Below are 20,518 nucleotides of genomic sequence, written 5' to 3' on the forward strand. Positions count from 1 at the left end.
TGCAATTTGCCTTTCACAAAAGTGGTCAATTCTCTCTCTCATTTTACAATGTTTCTCATGATCAAACTGCAAGTATATATCCATTGAGCATATATCTTCCTATATATTACAGTATATTTTGTAAAATCATGTATTTATGCTTTCTAAATCATGCTTTCTTCAAAAAACTTACTTTTTTAATAAAAATGATCTGAAAACAAAAAGGATAATTTAATTTTCCTATACCAAATGACTCTAAATAAATGTAGCATTATTATCCTTTCCTTACCCAAACTGAACAGTACATCAAATAAATGATTATAAATTAAAGGAAGCAAACACAGCACAGTTACATTATTGGAAGGGAGAGAATTAATACCAAAGAACTTCAGCCTGACTTGATGTGGTTTGTCTAATGCAGTAATTACAAGTTCTCTCTGTAAACAGTTTCTTTCTGTGTAGTAAAGATCATAAAGAAAGATACAGTCACATTTTCTAGGGGAGAGGATAGACACAAAGGAGACTGCTCCGTGATATGACCAAGTGTATAAAGCATTACTCATAGAAAAAAATGAAATATTCATTATTATATGAATCATTTTAAAATGCAAAAAGACTATATCATGCCTCCGACTTCACCACAAAATGGTACTGCTTCTTAATTCCTCCTAAATATTCATCCTCCTTTAACAAAACACAAAAGAGAACAAGGTGAACATTGGCATCCTGTCATAACTTCCCACTGCCCAACAATATTTTGTTGAGAGAGCAAAAGCTAAAAATTCCATTTGCCCAAAGTAGATACTCACCATAGTAAGTGAGACGCCCTCTGGCGACATTTCTTCCTCGTGAATTCTCAGCAATGCATTCATAGGAACCCGTATCTTCCTGTTGGAAGTTGGGGATTTCAAGCACGCCATTGAACTTTCTCAGTTTAATTTTACTGGAAAACGGCAGTCCGTCACTTCTCCTCCAATTAATCTGAGGTACAGGGCTAAGCAGAAAATTGTCAAGTTATTGCTCTTTTACACAGATGCCTGGATGCATCTTAGGCCCTACAAAAGGAACCTTTTGTTAGGATAGAGCAAAAAGGCACCAGGTTTCCAATGCAGAACATCTCCAGTTGTCAATTACATAAACCTGATACAAGGATTTACCTAAGTTGATATTTTAATAAGGTGTGCATTTTCTTGAGTTAATTCATGACTTCAAGAAAAAAGATGAACACGTCTCCATTGTATTATGACAAATGAACAAGCAAAAGAAAAATAACAGCAATCTAGTTCATGAAATTAGGCAGGCGCAGTCATTTTCTGCGAATTGCCTTTCAAGCTTCAACCTAAATTATGTATGTGCATTCTTATATTTTATTTTTCCTTTGCTTCTAAATGAAAAAAATTTTAGAAAATAAGGACAAGAAGACTCTGTCAAAAACTATTTTGATCTTTTACGGCAAACTAATATTTCAGCACACTGGGGTAAGTGTTACAAAACTTACTTTCCAAGAGCAAAACATTCCAATTTCACAGTTGCTCCTTTAGCTGCCGGAAGAGTTTCTGGAAATTGTACTTCTATTTTTGGCTCATATTCACCCATCACACCTGTAAAGCCATATGAGGTTAATAGTTTCAATGTTTCCTATGGAATTATCTCATTTTTCTTCAATAAAACTTTCTTTTGCTCCATTTTGAACTAGTTTCTCTAATGATTTAAATTACTAGCCATCCATTAGGTACTTTTAAAAGCAGAGCTAACTGGGCCAAATATGCAACATTATTAAACATCAGGGACCTCAGATTCTGTGATTCATAAATTTACTGCTTATAGAGCAGTTCCAAGAAAACCATTATACCCTTTACATTGTGTAAAAGGGGGGCTTTTTTATTCTGTATTTAATCTGGACATTTCTAGTCAAACTGAAATATACAATGTATTATGACTTCTTGAAATATCCTAAAGAGCAAAAATTATGGGAGGGAATTTACTTAATGGTACCCTGGTAGCAGAGAAACCAATCTTAAACTTATTAAATGGCACCCTGGAGACGAAAAACAGTAACTTAATAAATGAGAAAGGTCAAATTCAATTATAACTGACTGGAAGGAAATGCTTAGATAATATGTGGTCATGGCATGGTGCTTTATCAGATATGGCTTTGTGTAAGTGGGGCAGTTATGCAGGCTTACAAATCTGTTTCCTCTGAAGTTCATGTGCTCCCTTGAAATAGCCACAAAGGAGTTGAGGAAACACATGTTTTCATTTTCAGCTTTACTGAGGTATGATTAGCAAATAAAGATTATATATATTTAGACTGCACAGCCCGATTTTTTTACTGTGTTCAATGTGATGATTTATATATGTATACATTCTTAAATGATTATGTCAGTCAAGTGAACACATCTAGCACCTCACATAGATACCATTTAATTTCTAAATATTCTGTGGTAAGAACACCTCAGGTCTACTCTCTCAGCAAATTTCAAATATACAGTACAAAATTATTAACTATTATGACTATGTTGTTGGAGGTGGGGGAAATGGGGAGAGGTTGGTCAAAGAGTACAAACTTTCAGTTATGAAATGAGTAAGCTTTGAGACACCTGGGTGGCTCAGTGAATGAGTATCTGCCTTCAGCTCAGGGCGTGATCCAGGGGTCCTGGGATCAAGTCCCGCATTGGGCTCCCCACAGGGAGCCTGCTTCTCCTTCTGCCTATGTCTCTGCCTCTCTCTATGTCTCTGCCTCTCTCTATGTCTCTCATGAAAAAATACATAAAAATCTTTTTAAAAAATAAAAAATAAAATGAGTAAGCTTTGGGAATCTAGAGTACATTTGAAAACATTTTTAAGAGATACTTTATATCCTATAACAAAACAACCAAACTTTAAGAACCTCAAGGTGACCAAAATCAGGACAAGTGGTTCATGACAATGTAACCTGAGCCCGAGGCTCAGAAGAACCTCATGCTTGGTTTGATGGTCTCCTATCATCATCTTGAAATTCTTAATAATTTCTGAACAATGGATCCACGATTATTATTTTGCTCTGGTCCTTAAAAATTATGAAGCTGGTCCTGGGTAAGGATTAGGAACAGGGACCTATGTTAATGAAATAATCTGCATCGCTGTATTCATAATTTTTTTTTGTTTGCCCCAAAATGAAATAATCCATGATATACTTTTCACCTTTTCCCTTTGTTTTTGCATGTATTCCCAACATTGACATTTAGAATTGCACCTTGAAATATTTCCTACCATCAGAACGTAGCACCAAAGGAGTTGGGGAGCCCAGCACTCTGGCTTTCGTCACTGTACTGGTCACCACACATGTGTAATTACCCACATCGGATGGCTCGACCTTGGCTATGTAGAGATGGCCTGTCTCTTGAGAGACAAATCTCCGACTATCTTCTTCAACAAATGATGGATATTCATTGAAGATCCAAGCATATGATAGTTCTAACAAAGTTGGGGGTAAAAGAAATTCCATCATTAAAGAAAGTTTTCCATATTATAACTAAAAAGTACACAAAACCACCTTTACTGCAAAGCAATGCTGAGTGCATTTATTGCAGGTCATGAAGAGAAAGAGTTCTGTGAACTGATTCTGCGGTCATTCTGCATTACGGTGGAGGACACTGCTGATTAGCATTCTTGTGGGAGCAATATTATCACCATCATCATTATCACTACTCCAGACACCTCCTGACAAGTCTCTCTCGCTTCAGTTTTCCTCCCTTTTAATTTGTGTCTCCACACCACACATTCTACACTCTTTCAAATTACCGATCCCATCCTGTCAGTTTTTGATATAACTTTTCTGTAATTTCTTGGTATTCTTGAGAATAATGCAAAATTTCTTAACCTGAATAGGAAATTCTGCACGATTAGACCCCTGCTCAAAGCCTTACCACCTGGGTGCCTTTACAGGTGCTGCTCTAGAAGCCTGCAGTGTCCTTGTTTTCTGTTCACTCTCTTGCCTCTCTCCCACAACCTTTTAACACTAAACCCCCTTCTGCCAGAGTAACTTCCAGATGGTTTTCAAAGCTTAGTTCCAAATATAAGGAATCACCTCCTCAGAGAGGACAGGTCTTCCTTCATCCTCGTCCTCAGAGTGGGTTCTCCTATATTATAGAGCAACTCTTAAGTTCACATAGGTTAAAGCACTTACTGCTTTGTATGTAATCATCTACTTATCTGTCCTTCCATTGCTTGGTAAACATTGAGGTCAACTTTTATCCTGACTGCCCTGCCCCACCCAATTAGCAAAATGGAATATCCAAAGACACTGAACAGTTCTCAGTAAACATTTGAGTTAATTAAGGATATAATTACACTATTATCTCCTATGTAAAGTCCAATGTGAGAGTTTTCTTGACTTTTTGGCTCAAGGTAAACCAACTTTCTCCAAAGGAACTAATAATGTTCTTCTAATCTGTGATAATGAGGGTAAATAATACAATGCTGCATTGTTCTAGATGCCCGTATTTTTTAGAGGCAAGTTGTAATTTAAGCACACTTAACCATGGTTGGCTTATTTGATTCCTTTTTTTCCAAGGCCCTACTGTGTTTTACAATTTCATCAACCTTATTGTATTGGTTCGTTGCTGTAATGCTTTTTCAAAAGAATTTTTGGAAAATGTACGTAATCAAAATAAATTTAGTAACAAATTGAAAATATACTTAAGACATTACTCCAGTGGCAAAGGGTCTTTGCATTTGGCAGAGGTGGACAGTAACTCAGTGTACAAATAACAATGAGACAGTGTAAAAGGTCTGGGTGAGAGTTACTCTGGATTTCAGAGGAAGGACAGGTGACATTCTCTCATGACTAAAGAGCAGATCTTAAAGGATAGAAGAACATTCTGACAGGCAGGGAGAAAAGCACTCCAGATGAAGTGAAGAGCATATGAAAAGTTGGCAGGGAAGAGAAAATGTTAAGTACCTGGTAGCAATGAGAAACCACTGACTTCCTTCTGCCTTCATGCAAATACAAATGTCTGATGATTCCAAAGGTTAGCAAGTCAAGGGCAAACTGGGAGCACATTTAGAAACACGGATTTTTATCCTTGAACTGCTCTCCACATCACGTTATAATAGCAGTAGGGTGTTTCAGGAAATTTCAATCAGTCACCTGATAGGCTGTGAAATCCAAAGTTGTTTGTTGGACTGTATGAAAATGAAACGTGTCTCAAACATCCACTCCCCCGCTAGCCTCATGCTTACTGAGATGGTGCTTTGCTCTTAAAATAGTACTAAATAAACCACAGAGTTAAAGAATGCTGGTCAGGGAGGCTGGATTAGTTCTGCAATTGTTGAAACTGACAGGTGTGGAAGCCTCAGTTCCCCAGGCTCTTCCTGTTGCACTAATCATGCCGTCCCACCCAACATCCCCTGTCCCCTAACTCTGTAACCTCACCTTGCTTTAGAGAAGGCAAAGCCATCTCATTCTGCCTTTCAAAGTATTCTATCCATGAAATTAATAGGATTGCCTCACTCTCTTTTATTTTTTTTTATTTAAAAATATCCCTTTTATCCAGTAAGTGTAAAACTTCCACTGCTCCCCAACATAACATACCTCATTTGGGTGTTAAGAACAAGAAATCAACCTTATTAAACCAGTTTATACTAAACTAAGAATGGCTGGTGGGAAGAACGCAGATGCAGAATCTGAAAAAAACTAAAATCTAATAAATTCATGTAAGAAATACTATACAGCAAGGAGAATGCCTGATCAATAAGCACATGCAACAATTTGGAATAAATATTACATATATCATTTTGACTGAAATGCTGTAAGGCTCCACTTTAGCATTTTTTAAATCCCAAATCAATACTTTTAAGATTTAAATATTGTATTATCATTATATTGTTATACAGATACTATGGTGGCTTTGCTTATATGACCCCTATAATGAAGGACTGTTAGAAGAGAAGAAAGTCAAAATTAAAATCATTTTAAGCTGCTCACAAAATGAGCACGGAGAAGTGAATATGGCTGGATTGAAGGGTGGGTTGTGATAGATATGGAAGTGTCCCACTTAGGTCTCACTTCAGGAGAACTTCATAGAACACAGTTAACCGGTGGCCTCCACCTGCTAGCCTATGAGTGGAGTGCTGTGGCTACACTTTCCTGGGGCTGCTTCTAGCTAAACGATGAACCCCACTGGGGTGTTCATGCTGGCTCATTCCCCCTGTTGCAGGATGTCCCCCATTGGGCAATTCAGGTTGGAGACGTCCCATCAGATAATGGTCATGATATTCTCAGAACTTCACAGTGATTTGGCTTTCTTCCTATCCAAATTTTCTTCTCCTCTGTTTGCTCAGAGATAGCAGATTTGAATCTCAGACTGGAGTTTCCTCTACCAATTTCTGCTTCTTCACCGTTTAACCTTCACAGGCATTTTTCTCCAGGATTTTTTCTGTATTTTTTTTTTTAATAACAAGTCTGATCCTCTAATCCCATCTTGGAGTCTGCTTCTCAGAACACTTGAACTGACACAATGCTGCTAAAACGGAGTAACAGACTCTCCTCTGTGTTAGAAATTGCCCCTTCCCTTAGACCCTCAGGAAATATCCTCTATTACTGACCTCCTTTTCAATAACTGTTTAATCCCCTCACCTCACCCTCAGACTTTTCAAATTTACAAACTAATTCCTAATTGATTCTTAGCACCTACCCTCCACACAAGCCCTGACAAATCAGCATCCCAGAGGAAAATGGTGTAAACCCACCCTGAGATCCCCACCAAACAAATTAGAAACAATAGAACCTTCATCCCCCTAGGCTATATTACTGAGTAGAAGCCCTAAAATCATCACTTGTAACTTGAGAATGCAGTGGAGAAAAGCTGCTCTTTTGCAGGAATTTGCACTCCTGCATTCCTCTTTGACAAACTGTAACAATCAGGCAGATTTGGGATCTATCTCAGAATAGCATACAGGTATCCCTTGAATTACAAAGGGTTTATTATATTTGTAAACCATCACCCAAGGCATGTTGTATATGTGATCTTCACACAATCATGTGGGCTGTATACTCCCTGTATATTAAACAGTGTAGAAAGACTTTTTTTTTTTTTAAGATCTTATTTATTTATTCATGAGGGACACACAGAGAGAGAGGCAGAGACATAGGCAGAGGGAGAAGCAGGCTCCCCACAGGGAGCCTGATGCAGGACTTGATCCAGGGACTCTGGGATCATGGTCTGAGCCAAAGGCAGAGGCTCAACCACTGAGCCACCTAGGTGCCCCTGTAGAAAGAAATTTTAAAGAGTTTTCAATAACACTCCCTCTCTCTTCACATCCTAATAGCATAGTATGTATACTTTTGAATTAAAAGTGCAATACTATGGCCTAACTATTGGAATATATTATAACCAGAATACCATAATGGTCTTCCTCCACTGTTTCTGCCAAATAGTATATTCTCACAGCTACAAGAGAAAAAAGGATCTTTGATGAGCAGCACAAAAATCGAACTCTAAGGTTTTGAGCTGGGATAAACAGGAAAAACAGGAGAGCAGAAACAAGAGCCACTTTAGGGATGGAAGAGGTTGTACTATAAATTGATTCTGAGACTCAGGCAGGTAACCTAGAAGTAAATGCCCAGTGGGTAGGTGAGACCTTTAAATGTAAATGTATGAGAGAGATTGGGCCTAATAATGGCATGGGAGGCTGAATCATGACCCGTAGAATATTTCATCATTCTAATCCCTGAAATCTTGAACATATTACCTGACATGAAAAGAAGGGTCTGCAAATGTGATTAAATTAAGGATACGGAGATGGGAAGATTATCTTGGATTATCAGGGGTGGGGGAAATGTAATCCTAAAAGCCCTTGTAAGAGGGAAGCAAGAGGGTCAGAGAAAAGGAACTGGAACTGTGGAAGCAGGGGCGTCAGCCAGAGAGTACTATTTGAAGATGCTATGCTCTTGATCTTGAGGAAGGGACAGGTGGGGCTAGGTAGGGAGAGATAGATAAGGGACTATGTGATCAGGCTCAGAGAAATTCCCAAAATGCTGAGATGTTAGGAAACCAGAGAAAAGGGAACAAACCAGACCACCCTGCCTTGGTGTGGGTGGGGAGGATTTTTTTTTATTTTTTCATGATAGTTGCCTGTGACCAACAAAAAATGACCAGACCCCAAATGAAGCCATTAAAGATGTTATCACTGGGCATCCTGGGTGGCTCAATGGTTTAGCGTTGCCTTCAGCCCAGGGTGTGATCCTGGAGACCCGTGATTGGGTCCCATGTCGGGCTCCCTGCATGGAGCCTGCTTCTACCTCTGCCTGTGCCTCTGCCTCTCTCTATCTCTCTGTGTGTATGTCCCTGAAGGATAAATAAATAAAATCTTAAAAAAAAAAAAAAGATGTTATCACCACTCCTTATTCAAACCAGGGCATCCCAAGAATGATAAGGCCACAAGGTTCCCAGTTAGTTCTAAATAAAAAACTGTCAGGGGAGGGAGGCCCACACTGGCAACCCTGTTGGGACCCCTTTCACTCCTGGGAGCTTTTTCTATGTCCTTGCTTAATACTCTTCTATCGCTTTACTCACTCTCCTTTGTCTGTGAGATTCATTCTTCGGTTCAGTGAGACAAGAACCTAGCTCTCCCACTTCAATCTGAAGATGGAAGACAGGGCCATGAGTCAAGGAAAACAGGTGGCATCTAGAAGCTGGAAGAGGCGAGACAATGGATTCTCCCCTAGAGCCTTTGGAGCTTTCAGCAGCCCTGTCAACATCTGGCATGTTGATTTTAGCTCTGGGACACCTGTATTGGACTTCTGACTTACAGAATTGTAAGATAATAAATCCATGGTGTTTTAAACCACTAAATTTGTGGTAATTTGTCATACCAGCAAAAGGAAACCAATAGAAATAATGATAATAGGTAACAATCAGGTGTTATTATTAGGTCTAGGTGCAGTGCTAAGTGGTAGAGAGAAAATTTCCAAAGAAAAACAATGACCAAAGACAAAAAAAAAAAGGAGAAAGCCTGCACTTAGAAGGCCTACAGAAGAATCCTATTTCATATAAAGTGATTATAAGACTAATACAGTGGCAAAGGGTGAGGTATTCCAAAATAGCAAATCACAATCTCAAAGCAAATGAACGAATTAGTGTTCTGTTTTATACAAAGATTCAGATCCTTGGGATGCCTAAGTGGCTCAGTCTGGTGAAGCTTCTGACTCTTGGTTTCAGTTCAGGTCATGCTCTCAGGGTCGTGAGGTTGAGCCCCACTTTGGGTTCCATGCTGGGCATGGAGTCTGCTTGAGATTCTCTGCCTTTCCCTCACCCACTGCACTACCCTCCCCCCACTAAAAAAAAGCCAAAACAAAACAAAAACACACAGATTCAGACCCTTGACAACTTACAGAAAGAAATCAAACCTGTGTTTAATATGGTATATACAGTCATGACAGCTACAACAAAAATTTGTAGCACCTACCTACCTTTCTTTACAGACTTTCTTATTGAGATGGAATGAGACATAACTTTTATGTCTCAGAGAGAAGATCTGCAGTATTTCATTTATTGCCTGCATGACCATGTTAAAATATATGGCATCACTCTGATTGAAAACATTAGAGAATTATGTGATTTATTGCATTCTGAATAAACTAAAAAAAATCTGCTGTAATACCATCAGAGTTTACTTATCATAAAAATCTGCATTTGCAATAAACATTAATTGTACACTGCAAAGTAAAATATACATCAAATCAGCATTCTTTGGAGATTTTTCAACATCATTTTATGTATGATGATAAATACAAAGCTATAATAAAGATGATAATTTTATATACTCAAACAAACTAGACTTTACAAAATCTGTCATAACCTGTGGTGTAAATCACAAACACATTATGCCAAAACTACTTGGCCACTGGGCTTTCTATTAACAACACAACGTTAATATTAGGTATGTGAATATTTTTTAGTAGAGAGCAAAGAGGCTTTACCAATCGGAGCCATAAATTAAGATAATGAAGTGTGGAAACTGCTTTCTAAAAAAGTAATATGTGAAGAATGACATCACTCCTCCAGCCACATTCTTTCCCAGGTCACTTAAGTACAAGGCCAGTCAATTTAACAGGAAATATGTCACTCTAGTGTTTATCTGGAGATACATTAATACATATACTAGTGACATTTAAGGGTTTATTTCTAGTTTCATTATGAAATTCTATTATGAGGGAGATTTAATCCTTTGTATAGGCATTTTCTATTAGAAGCTGTCAAATAAAACTGCAGTTGAACAAAACTGTAGAAGTAACCTTGGTTATTTTCTCTGGTGCCAACTGGAAAGTTTGATCTACCTGAAAAGAAGGAATATTAGGAGTTTGTGGGAACTTGCTGGATGTCATTCAAGATTTATATCACTGATTCAGACATTTGGAAAGGAAATTTTACTATGGAGCTTAGAGATGACACTCACTGATCGAGGGTCTGAGGCAGTACATAACTCGAAAGCCATGTAGAAAACTGAAGATAATTTAAGGTTCAAAGAGCAAAACATCACTGGTTAGGATTGAAAAATCTGTACCATCAAAGCAGAAGGTATCTATGGACATCACCAACATTTCATTGTTTTGTCTTTCAAAAGCTGTTTTGTAAGTTGTTGCATTGCGGGCAACATTACATATACTGCAGGTTTCCTTGTTAGCCTATAAATGTCTGTCTAATCTATTTTTACTTAGAGTACTAAACTGTGACTTTTGAGGCTCCTCAGATAAAGAGAACAATGATCGAGGGAAAAAAAACAACTAAAAATGTCATTCCTTTACCTTTTCATACTTCTGGGCTGATCCTAAGCCAGGAGTCAGCAAAGTAAAACTACAGCATCAAGTCTAATCTGCTATCTGCTTTGTAAACTAAATATTTTGGAACCTACACACACTCATCCAATTGTTCTTGTCCGTGGCCGCTTTTATGCTACCAATGCAAGTCTGAAGAGCTACAACAGAGACTATATGGCCCATAAAGGCTCAAATATTTATCTGACTAAAATTTTAAGAAAAAGTTTGCTAATTTGTGTTCTAGGTTAGTATTAGCCAAGGACCAAGTTATGAGTTCGGTGACCTTTACCTGCCTTACTTTACTTTTACTCCTCTCTTCCTTATAAGGCTGTCATATTGTCCTAACCACCACATGAAGCTTCACAAAGCTTAGGCCAGTCTCCTTATCTTCTGTACTCTTCTCTTTTGCTTTAGCCCCGTCACCTTTTGAGAGTACACACAAGTCATTTCCATTGCTTCACAAGTTTCCAAGAGATAACGCAGTTTTCTGATGTGTTTATGATCATCATTTTTGGTTCTACCATTTTCTTTCAGAAACAGGAATATTTTCAGTGGGTCCCTGCATCTCCCATCGTATTGTGACTCCACAAGGCTGGGTTCATTTTTTTTTTCAAGATTTATTTACTTATTTTAGAGAGACAGAGAAAGAAAGAGTCCTGGGGGAAGGGCAGAAGGAGAGAAAGAAAGAACCTACAGCTGACTCCCTGCTGAGCATGGAGTCTGACTCAGGGCTTGATCCCAGGACCCTGACATCATGACCTGAGCCAAAACCAAGAGTTGGAAGTCTAACTGGCTGAGCCACCCAGGTGCTCCTGTCTTCATTTTTAATGCCAGGGAAACTCTTCTAACAAGTTCCTTCATCTCTTTCCTGGTACCCTGGCTGCAAAAACTGATGTGGTGCCAAACGAGTTCTTTCCTCCATATCTGTTGATGCAGAAATGTAGGGAGCCCTCTAGAGGTCATTCTTTATTCTTGCTTGGACCCATACATTTCTTTTTCTCATGAAGAATTTTTTTTAATTTTCCTCAGAGAACGAGCCCTCTCCCATCCTTAATACAAGTTGTTTCAATGGACTGACCTCACCCTTGTCTCCTTGTTCCAAAATATCGAGAACGTGCAAGTGGGTGCCAACTTCAATGACACTCCAACTCTGGTGTGCAGCAATGATTTCAGGTAACTGAGAATGGGAAGGAGCAAAAAAATGGGCAAGACATTTACTGACCTAGTTCCCTTCACCAGGGTGCTAAAGAAGCATGACATTGTTAAAGAAAGTAGTTTAAGTTTTTCCAAGAGAAAATAATACCTAATCAGGATGGGCTAGTTTACTCTGATGTCTTATGAAGACAGGACAATCCTGTCTTGTCACAGACCCAACCTGCAGTTACTGCGACTCCTGGGTTGTCTGTGGAATTTCTGCTATATGATGAAACTCAGGCAGAAACCCCCAAAATGATAAGAGTCAGATCCTAAGGTAAGAGAGACTTGGGAATATAATGCATTTCTTTTCTGCTTCCTCATTTTTATGATAAAAATATGCTTTTCCAAGGAGTTCAAGGCTCTGAACATGGTAGAAAGCAATTTTAAGATTAGCTCAAAACCCAAATGCTGCGGATGACTACAAGTTTCATTGCCAAGGCCTGCTTGTGCAGCTAAAAGAAAGTGCTTTGTAACAGCACATTTCGCACAATGCCATGCTTGATGCAATGTGTATATTGGTGTGCAGATCTTAACTCTATGCCAAATCCCTCTTGCCAGGTTTGCACTTTCCTCATCACTTATACTGAACAATGGACATTTTTTATGACTTCAGTGACAGTAAATAACATTTTCCTTTTAAGTGCAATCCAGGAGAAGCTAAGGAATCCTACAGCTCCTGAGAGTGTTAATTGGAGCCAATTATAATTTGATTGACCTGCCTTGCTATTAAAATGATATGCAGAATTTACACTGTCCTTGCAAAATGGAAATTTCCTAGTATAAGCCCACCCTTTAATGAATCCAAAGGTAGTACTTTTGGGTTACAAATCCCACATCAACTCTCAGATGCTAATTTCAGACAGGGATTTCATTGGGTTGCAAATGATACAAAAGAACTCTATAGATGGGGAAAACATGTAATAAAAGTAACTGGAATAATTAAGGACTAGCGGATAAAGGAGCATCACAATAACTGTGCATTCGTCATTAGGTCTCATTTTCTTAAGGAATGTCATGGGCACTTGATATTTCTCTTCTTGCTATGTGGGTGATTTTTTTTTAATAGCAGAATAAAATGTCCACTATCACTGGTAAATAGAATGAGTTTATTAGCAGAGGATGAAGTCATCCTACCAAATCACAGGGGTCTTTTTACTGACTACAATAAATGAGTCCTCAGGAAGCTGGAAAAATTAATGTTTCTCTCTCTCTTTCTCTCTCTCTCTCTCTCTCTCTCACACACACACACACACACGCATACATACACAGTACTACTATTTGCCATAAGAGCACATCAAACTGTTCATCAAAATAGTTTAGTACTATATAAAAACATTTTATAATGGATCTTTACCCTCTGGAGTCTGTAACTTCTCTGAATAATAGATTTTAAATGGTAGTGGTTTCATTATAAAGTATACTTCTGAAATAGTACAAAGTCACCTAATTTTTAAAAAGTGACTAAATGTCTGATTAGGGCAGGTTATGCAATTATATCTGAGTACATAAACTTGGTAACAAAACAGAATGCCCCCCAAAATCTAGCATTAAAAGTAATTCTTGTCCTTCTCATCCGTAAGGATCTATAAATGCCAACCTCTTAAGGTACTAACAGATGTACTCAGGACACTTTACAGCAGCCTCGGGTTCAAGTCAAATATAGATAACAGTTTGTAGGTTTTGAAAAAAGATAGGAGTTAGAAAAATACCATTACCTCCTGGTCCCTTCCTTGTTATGCTCAATTATAAACACACATGTTTACACATACATTTCTTCTCTGCCTCCAGTGTTTCTAGTCCTTGCCTACTTGGCTATGCATATGTCCAGGGAAAAATCTATCACTCCGTAGAAATGTCTTTCAAAGCCTGAAAACAATTGCTATAGCTTTTTCTGTGATTTTAATAACCTGGCTGAAAAAAAAAGCCCTGCTGATGTTAGAGAGAAATACACACAAAGAAATGAAAGCCTATTGCTCAAACGCAGACTTTAGTTAAAATTCTCATTTGCTTAATGTTTGATGTTTTTTGGAAATCATTTTTCTGATCCTTGTTTCTAAAGATTTACTATGTTGACCAATTGGCTTATTTATCAAATCCTTAATATTGTTGTAACTTTATATTTGATCCCTCTCTATTAATTGCTTTCTTTTTATGGTATACCCCATTCAGTGCAAAGAATGATTTCTGGTCAATGAAAAGATCAATACTTAGAGAAGTATCTGAATGGTTGTAATACAGGGACCCTTTTACAATTTATACTATCCAGGAACAGTAAGAAGTAAAAGTTAGGAAGAAAATACTATATTGCTTTTATTCTGTCCATACCCTGACATTACGAGCACCTCAAACTGATGGCTATTCATATCATGTGAGATTCTATTTTACAAAGAACTTTTTGATCTAATATTAATTTCTAATAGTAGATTTACCCTTACTACTTCAGTAGGTTTTCCTTATCCCCATTTTATTTTTCAGCGTCCCAGCTATCCGTTTACAAACATCATATTTAACTAATAAATGTGCACTGTATTGCTCAATAAATGCAGAGGTGTAAGAATAAATGAATAACAAGCTGATAGAGAGTGTGTCAAAGGCAGCATTTCAACTATGAATTCTTTAGCACTGGATTCCAGTGCTATGAAGCCCTTATTTTTCTATATCTGGTTAATGGATTAATGACTCTTCTAGTCATTCATAAGGGGACCAGTAGGATTCTAATCTGAATCTTCTTCTAATATAAAAATATTGGGTGAATATTAGCTTCACTGTGATTTTTAAAATTGTAGAACAGGAGTCCATTGAGGCAGACAGAGTTTTAAAAATGCATCCTAATTACACTTAAGTCAGTAACTGGGCTCATTTGTGCCTTATGCAGAAGGTTGCAAAGCTCATGCCATAATCTTCAGTTGGTTAAAAAAAAAAAAAAAAAGACAATGACCTTTCAAACCAGCTCAATTATTTATTATAATCTAATTACATTGTCCTATTGACAGTTGTCTCTAAAATATGGTCAAGTTTATGTTTACTACAATTAATTTCTTTCTTTTTACCTTTTTCAAATAAGAAACAAATTATAATAGTGTGAGAGCACTGGCTCTTTGTTTCTTTTCTTCTCTCTCTCTCTCTCTCTCTTTCTCTTTTTTTTTTTTTTTTTTGGCTCCAAATGTATTTACCTAAAACAATACAAAGAAATGCAAAGCAACCACCTGCTCCCTCTTTCAAACATTTTTGTCTAAAGCACTGCTGGTAAAGGGGACAGGTCTTGTGAAAGAAAAAAACAGCCATCATGTGAGTGCTCTTCAGCTAATATGATGAAAAGCTTTTCTTTCCAAGAAGTAAATACACAGATCTACAGTATAAGAACATTAGATTCTGCCTTGATCAAAGTCAAGAATAAATTTACGAAGGAATGTTAATCTGTTTGACAGAAATGTTCATTGATCCTCTTTCACTGGAAGTATACTGAACTTCATTCCTTCCTGATCCAGTATTACCTCTTCTATTTAATCTCCCAAACAATACTGCATTTTTATTTTCTAAATAAATTCACATTGAACAAATTGTCTCGCTGATTTACCCTGCTTATTTTGATTCTTTTCCCTTAATATTACCTGAGGTGATATAAATACCTTTCTGTCAGTTACGTTTCAGCAGTTGGTATTCTAAGTGAAAGCAATGCATCATTTTCGTTACCCTGTAGAACTCTAGTCCTCTACTTCTAGACACTTTTCCCGTCTTATTTATTTATTTAATTTTTTTGAGACCATATGTAGTATAAGGTTCTGGGAATTACTGAAATTGCTCATATTTGTTTTTCGCTATATTTTACTTCAACAACATACCTTCTGGAAAATTTATGAGCATGTTCATTTCCTTCATCTCTCTATTTTATAAATTCAACTAGTTGACCTTCCACTGGCATGGCATTAAGGGCTTTCCTAGCTTTCAATTTGAATGTGTTACGTCAAAGAATATTTAGCATGCTATGTTTTAGATCAAGCAACCTTGTAGTTATATTTTATTTCTGTCACTCATAGACACTTAACATACTTGGGCTCTGGTAAAAATAATAAAATTTCAAATTCCAGTTAGAAAATCTGTTTTTGTACCATTTGTTCACCAGATAAAATGTATGAAGGTGATGAGAACGGTCTTAGCAATAAGGATTTGATTATTAACCCTGTAGGGTACCTGACGACTTGTAATGACAGCAGGTAGACAGAACATGGAAACTGTTCTGTTGTAGCTCCAAAGTTCCTTTCAGCCTCTGACATATAAAGATACAAAGGGACACTTCTTTTATTCTTATGAGGAAAAACAGCAAAGATAATGGGGATAACATAAACTCAAAGAGCATAAAATACTGTTTAAGGACACATGGTGCTAGACCAAGCCATCTTTCAGACTGTAAAAACAACTTGAAATAAGTTTTTTGGGACATCTTTGGAAGTAAGGATTTCCATGTGAGAGTCATGAGATTTGAGGTTTAGACATTACTTTGTCCCATTCTAGGTTATGTGCCTTTGATAAATTATCTTAAACTCACTGGTCTCAGATTCCCTTTCCTGAAAAAGGAGAGGGTTGCATGAGATTGCTTTGGTTTCCAAATTGTGGAATATGGATTCTCTGAGAATTGTGCAATTGCTGTAAGACTAGAGAATCCATATGCATGCTGTACTTGATGGAGAGACTGAACAAATTATATGTTATATAACATAAAGACATATCCTGTTATTTAAAATGTGTAGGCTACACTGTGATTGACAAGAATGTATATTAAATAAAGAAGGGTGACTAAATTCATCAGGACTTGTGTATCATGTAATGGGTATCATGTATTTTCTCTCCCCAAAATACAAAAAGCCATAAAAATAGCTAAATTGAACACTTAATCTAATAATCTAAAATAATCTAATTATGTTGATATTGATTTTAGCACCAGATACCGATAACACCTTTACATATTAATTTATTTAATCCTCACAAGAGTCTATGAGGCAAATACTGTTATCATCCTGTTTTACACAGATGAAGCAACTAAGACAATTAGGGAAGCCCCAAGTAATAAAGTTAGAAGGATCTGAACTCAGGCAATGTGAAACAGAGCATAAGCCACTACACAGAACTGTCTTCTCATTGTATCTTCTCAAACATGTGAGTGATAGTAACATTCTCACGTTAAAATGAACCCATGAATTTAAAAGGGTTGGGGAATACTGGTGTTTATGATACCTTCCATTCCTTAAAATACTGAATAATCTCCTTTACAGTTTCACTTCTACAAAAGACAAGCTAGGGTATTGGTTAAAAACAAGAGTCAATGGCAAACAAACCAACCAAAACCAAATAACTATTTTTAAAAAATCCCCCAAAACCATGACTAGGATCCAGTCCTGGTTCTCGTACTGCCAGATATGTAACCTTAGGGAAAATTTCCTTTTCTCCCTATGCCTCAGTTCCCCCCCCCCCTTTTTTTTCAAAATAAAGATAAGAATAGCACCTACTCCATAGGTTTGGTGTGTGGATTAAAGAAGAAAATACAAAGCACTTACAGGCATGCATGACAAATAGTGTGAGTGCTCAATAAATTTATGGTTTTTGTCACTGTCTTTGATGTTGTTTTGATCTTGTTGGATTGTCCTCTGTGGGGTCCTTACAAAGAAGTCAACTATGCAAAATGTAGGCTTTGTGAAGAAAGCAGAGAGGCAGGGCTGAATAACATGGGCTCTGAAGTGAACTAGCCTACCTCAATTCAAGGAGTGAAGATAGAATTTTCCCTAGCAGAACTAGGGAGCAGACCAAACCAACTGGAAGAGCTTAAGATCCTGGTAGGGAGGGCAAGGCAAACAGGTGTCAAACAAATTTTCGATGCTTCGTTGATGGTGAGAAGCTCTAAAAAATGATAATGTGCATGGAGATTTGACACCTATAACCCACTAGGTTGAGTGGTGGGAATTGTTTTTTAAGTATTTTAGTGTACTTTTAGCAGATACTAAGGTATACACTTTTGGATATATAGATACCATTAGATATAAAAAAAGAAGAAAATGTGGCAAGAATAAACTTTCATCAAAACAAGTGGCAGAACTAGAGAAGAATAAAATAATTAAACAGAAAAATTAGAATTAAAATTTTATTCTCAAGAGAAAATGTAAGCCAGTGTAAGCATTCTGAAAAAGTTACATGGACTCATTTCAATGGAAAGGTAATAGGACCAAACTTGGAACCCAAAAATATTCAAAACACAGGCATGACAAAACACTGCATCCTTTCTGCTAAATTAATCAGATGAACTAAATTTCCCGCAAAAACAGGGTTCTCAGTACAGGTGGTGTTGAGTGAGCTGGGGAGTGGGTATGTTTGCTCTGCATGGCCCTGGAAGCTACTAATGATTTGGACTTCGATTTCTAACTTGCTTTGGAAATATTTCCAAATGGGAACAATCATTTCTAAATGTCAGTTCACTGTCTCTACTCTTAAGTAATGGAAATATCTCATCATATCCCTATGAGAATATTGAGAGCTCGCTCTCCCTTTAAAATCAGAAGAGCTGTTAATTAAATGCTCATCTCCATGCCATTGTTTTGGGTAATATGCAGATATTAAATGAATATGAGAGAAGGTCCCCATTCTACTTCACTCCTGAACCTTAATCGAAACATAATGACACAGGTAGGAAAAGAAACAATTTATATTTAACATTTTTAACATCATACATAGAAAATGGGATCCTGGTAATTAAAAATGTTCTCTCCTTTTCTTTAATTGATGAATTTTCATTCGGGGGTGAAAGGGAGAATGTTCAAAGGTGGATGATCAGCTCATAGCAGCTCTGCTGGCTGCTGGCAGTGTCAGGATGCTCTACTACAGGCTCTCTGAGTAGCCAGATATTAGCCTATCTCAGCGCCATGATGGTTTCTGATAAAAACCAATTCAATTACTTAAAAATTACCTTAGCACATCTCAAAAGGTGGATAAGAGATAGCAAAACCAAATAAGCTAATATTGAAATTAAAAAGGAGCATGAATTTCAATAAAAGTCTACATTGTAAATATCTGAGAACCTAATATATGAGAAATTTATTGGGTTGACAAACATCTTTTGAAAGATTAATTACATAATACCTTTTTTAAAAAAAAAGATTTTATTTATTTATTCATGAGAGACACAGAGAGAGAGGCAGAGACACAGGCAGAGGGAGAAGCAGGCTCCCTGTGGGGAACCTGATGTGGGGAACCTGATGTGGGACTTGATCCCAGGACCTCAGGATCACAACTTGAGTCACATCCTCAACCACTGAGCCACCCAGGCATCTCTAATTATATAATTCTTTTTTTTTCTTTTAAAGATTTTATTTATTTATTCATGAGAGACACACAGAGAGAGGCAGAGATACAGGCAGAGAGAGAAGCAGGCTCCCTGTGGGGAGACTGATGGACTCGATCCTGGGACTCCAGGATTATGGCCCGGCCAAAGGCAGGCAGTGGTTGAGCCACTGGGGCTGCCCTAATTACATAATTCTTATGATAAGAGTATACTTCAGCTGTGAGTGGCTGTCATATCACCGATTTTAGAATTTCAAATATTTTAAACATGACTAAAAAACTCAGTGCAAGACAAATCATAGCATATGCCTACTTGAAGGTTTTTCCTGTTTAAAAAAAGAAAGATACACAGAAAAATAAAATAAAATCCCATAATACATTTATTTTTGTTAAAAAATTTCTCAAAAAAGGTATAAAATAAATGCTAATAATTGTATTTGTTTTAACAAATATATCCCAGTAAGTTATATTCTAAGGGGCTGCTAAAATAGACTTTGGGTACAAAATATATTCTATCCATTTGTCTTCACAGGACATTTCACAAAATTGCCTACAGGCACACAGGCAAGAGAAAATCGACTGGCCTTTACAACCTCAACAAAGAAAGCACTCTTGTCGTCCACGTGGCAGCAAGTCCTGGATAAAATCAGGGAAATGAGATTCTTGACAGATTCAGCCATCACTTAAATGTATTTAGAAAAGGACAATTATGCCACCAGACTTTCTTTTCTTCAGCTCTTATGTTAGTTACCAAATTTTAATGTGATTACTGAGGCTAATTCCCACTGTTTTCCATATTAGAGATCAATATGTATATTCTTGGCATTTGTCCCATACTATGGATTAATTTTTCTTTGTATTCACATTGTCAGCATGCAGCTTCAATTGACTTCATATGCAAGTTACTGACAGAATAAATAAAAGTATTAAAAATATAATTTTAATTATTAAAATTATTGACCTTTATCTCTCAAATATTGTATGCTAGATATTTATAAGCAAACTTTATGGAATTACATTGGCTTTTATATTTGTAGAAGGTTAAATTAAATTAAAATCACCCTGCTAGTGTCACTGAATTAACGAGTTTGGATTAATTTTGTAAATTATTTTAACACACTGCTAAGTATGAGGTTTCTAGTTACATAAGAGAAAATGGAATAGGAAGAATGTCTGACTCAGAAAGTCTACTTCAAAAACCATTTTACATCAACA

General features: G+C 37.0%; 1 protein-coding gene across 2 annotated transcripts in view; it reads right to left on the reverse strand.

Moving 5' to 3' along the window:
* Window positions 1–20,518, reverse strand: part of CNTN3 (contactin 3) — a 327,782-nt gene that overhangs the window by 92,822 nt on the left and 214,442 nt on the right. Inside the window, exons 1-4 of one of the 2 annotated variants that reach the window (XM_041760552.1) lie at window positions 4,922–5,014; window positions 3,232–3,435; window positions 1,478–1,580; window positions 789–973 (exon numbers count right to left, since the gene is read on the reverse strand). In XM_041760552.1, coding sequence (XP_041616486.1) covers window positions 789–973; window positions 1,478–1,575 — 283 coding nt within the window. In that variant the 5' untranslated portion in view covers window positions 1,576–1,580; window positions 3,232–3,435; window positions 4,922–5,014. Of the gene's footprint in view, window positions 1–788; window positions 974–1,477; window positions 1,581–3,231; window positions 3,436–4,921; window positions 5,015–20,518 lie in introns of those variants that run through there. The other variant, XM_041760551.1, reaches the window with a different exon arrangement.

The sequence above is a fragment of the Vulpes lagopus genome, chromosome 7 (assembly GCF_018345385.1).
Source record: "Vulpes lagopus strain Blue_001 chromosome 7, ASM1834538v1, whole genome shotgun sequence".
NCBI classification, from domain to species: Eukaryota; Metazoa; Chordata; class Mammalia; order Carnivora; family Canidae; genus Vulpes; species Vulpes lagopus.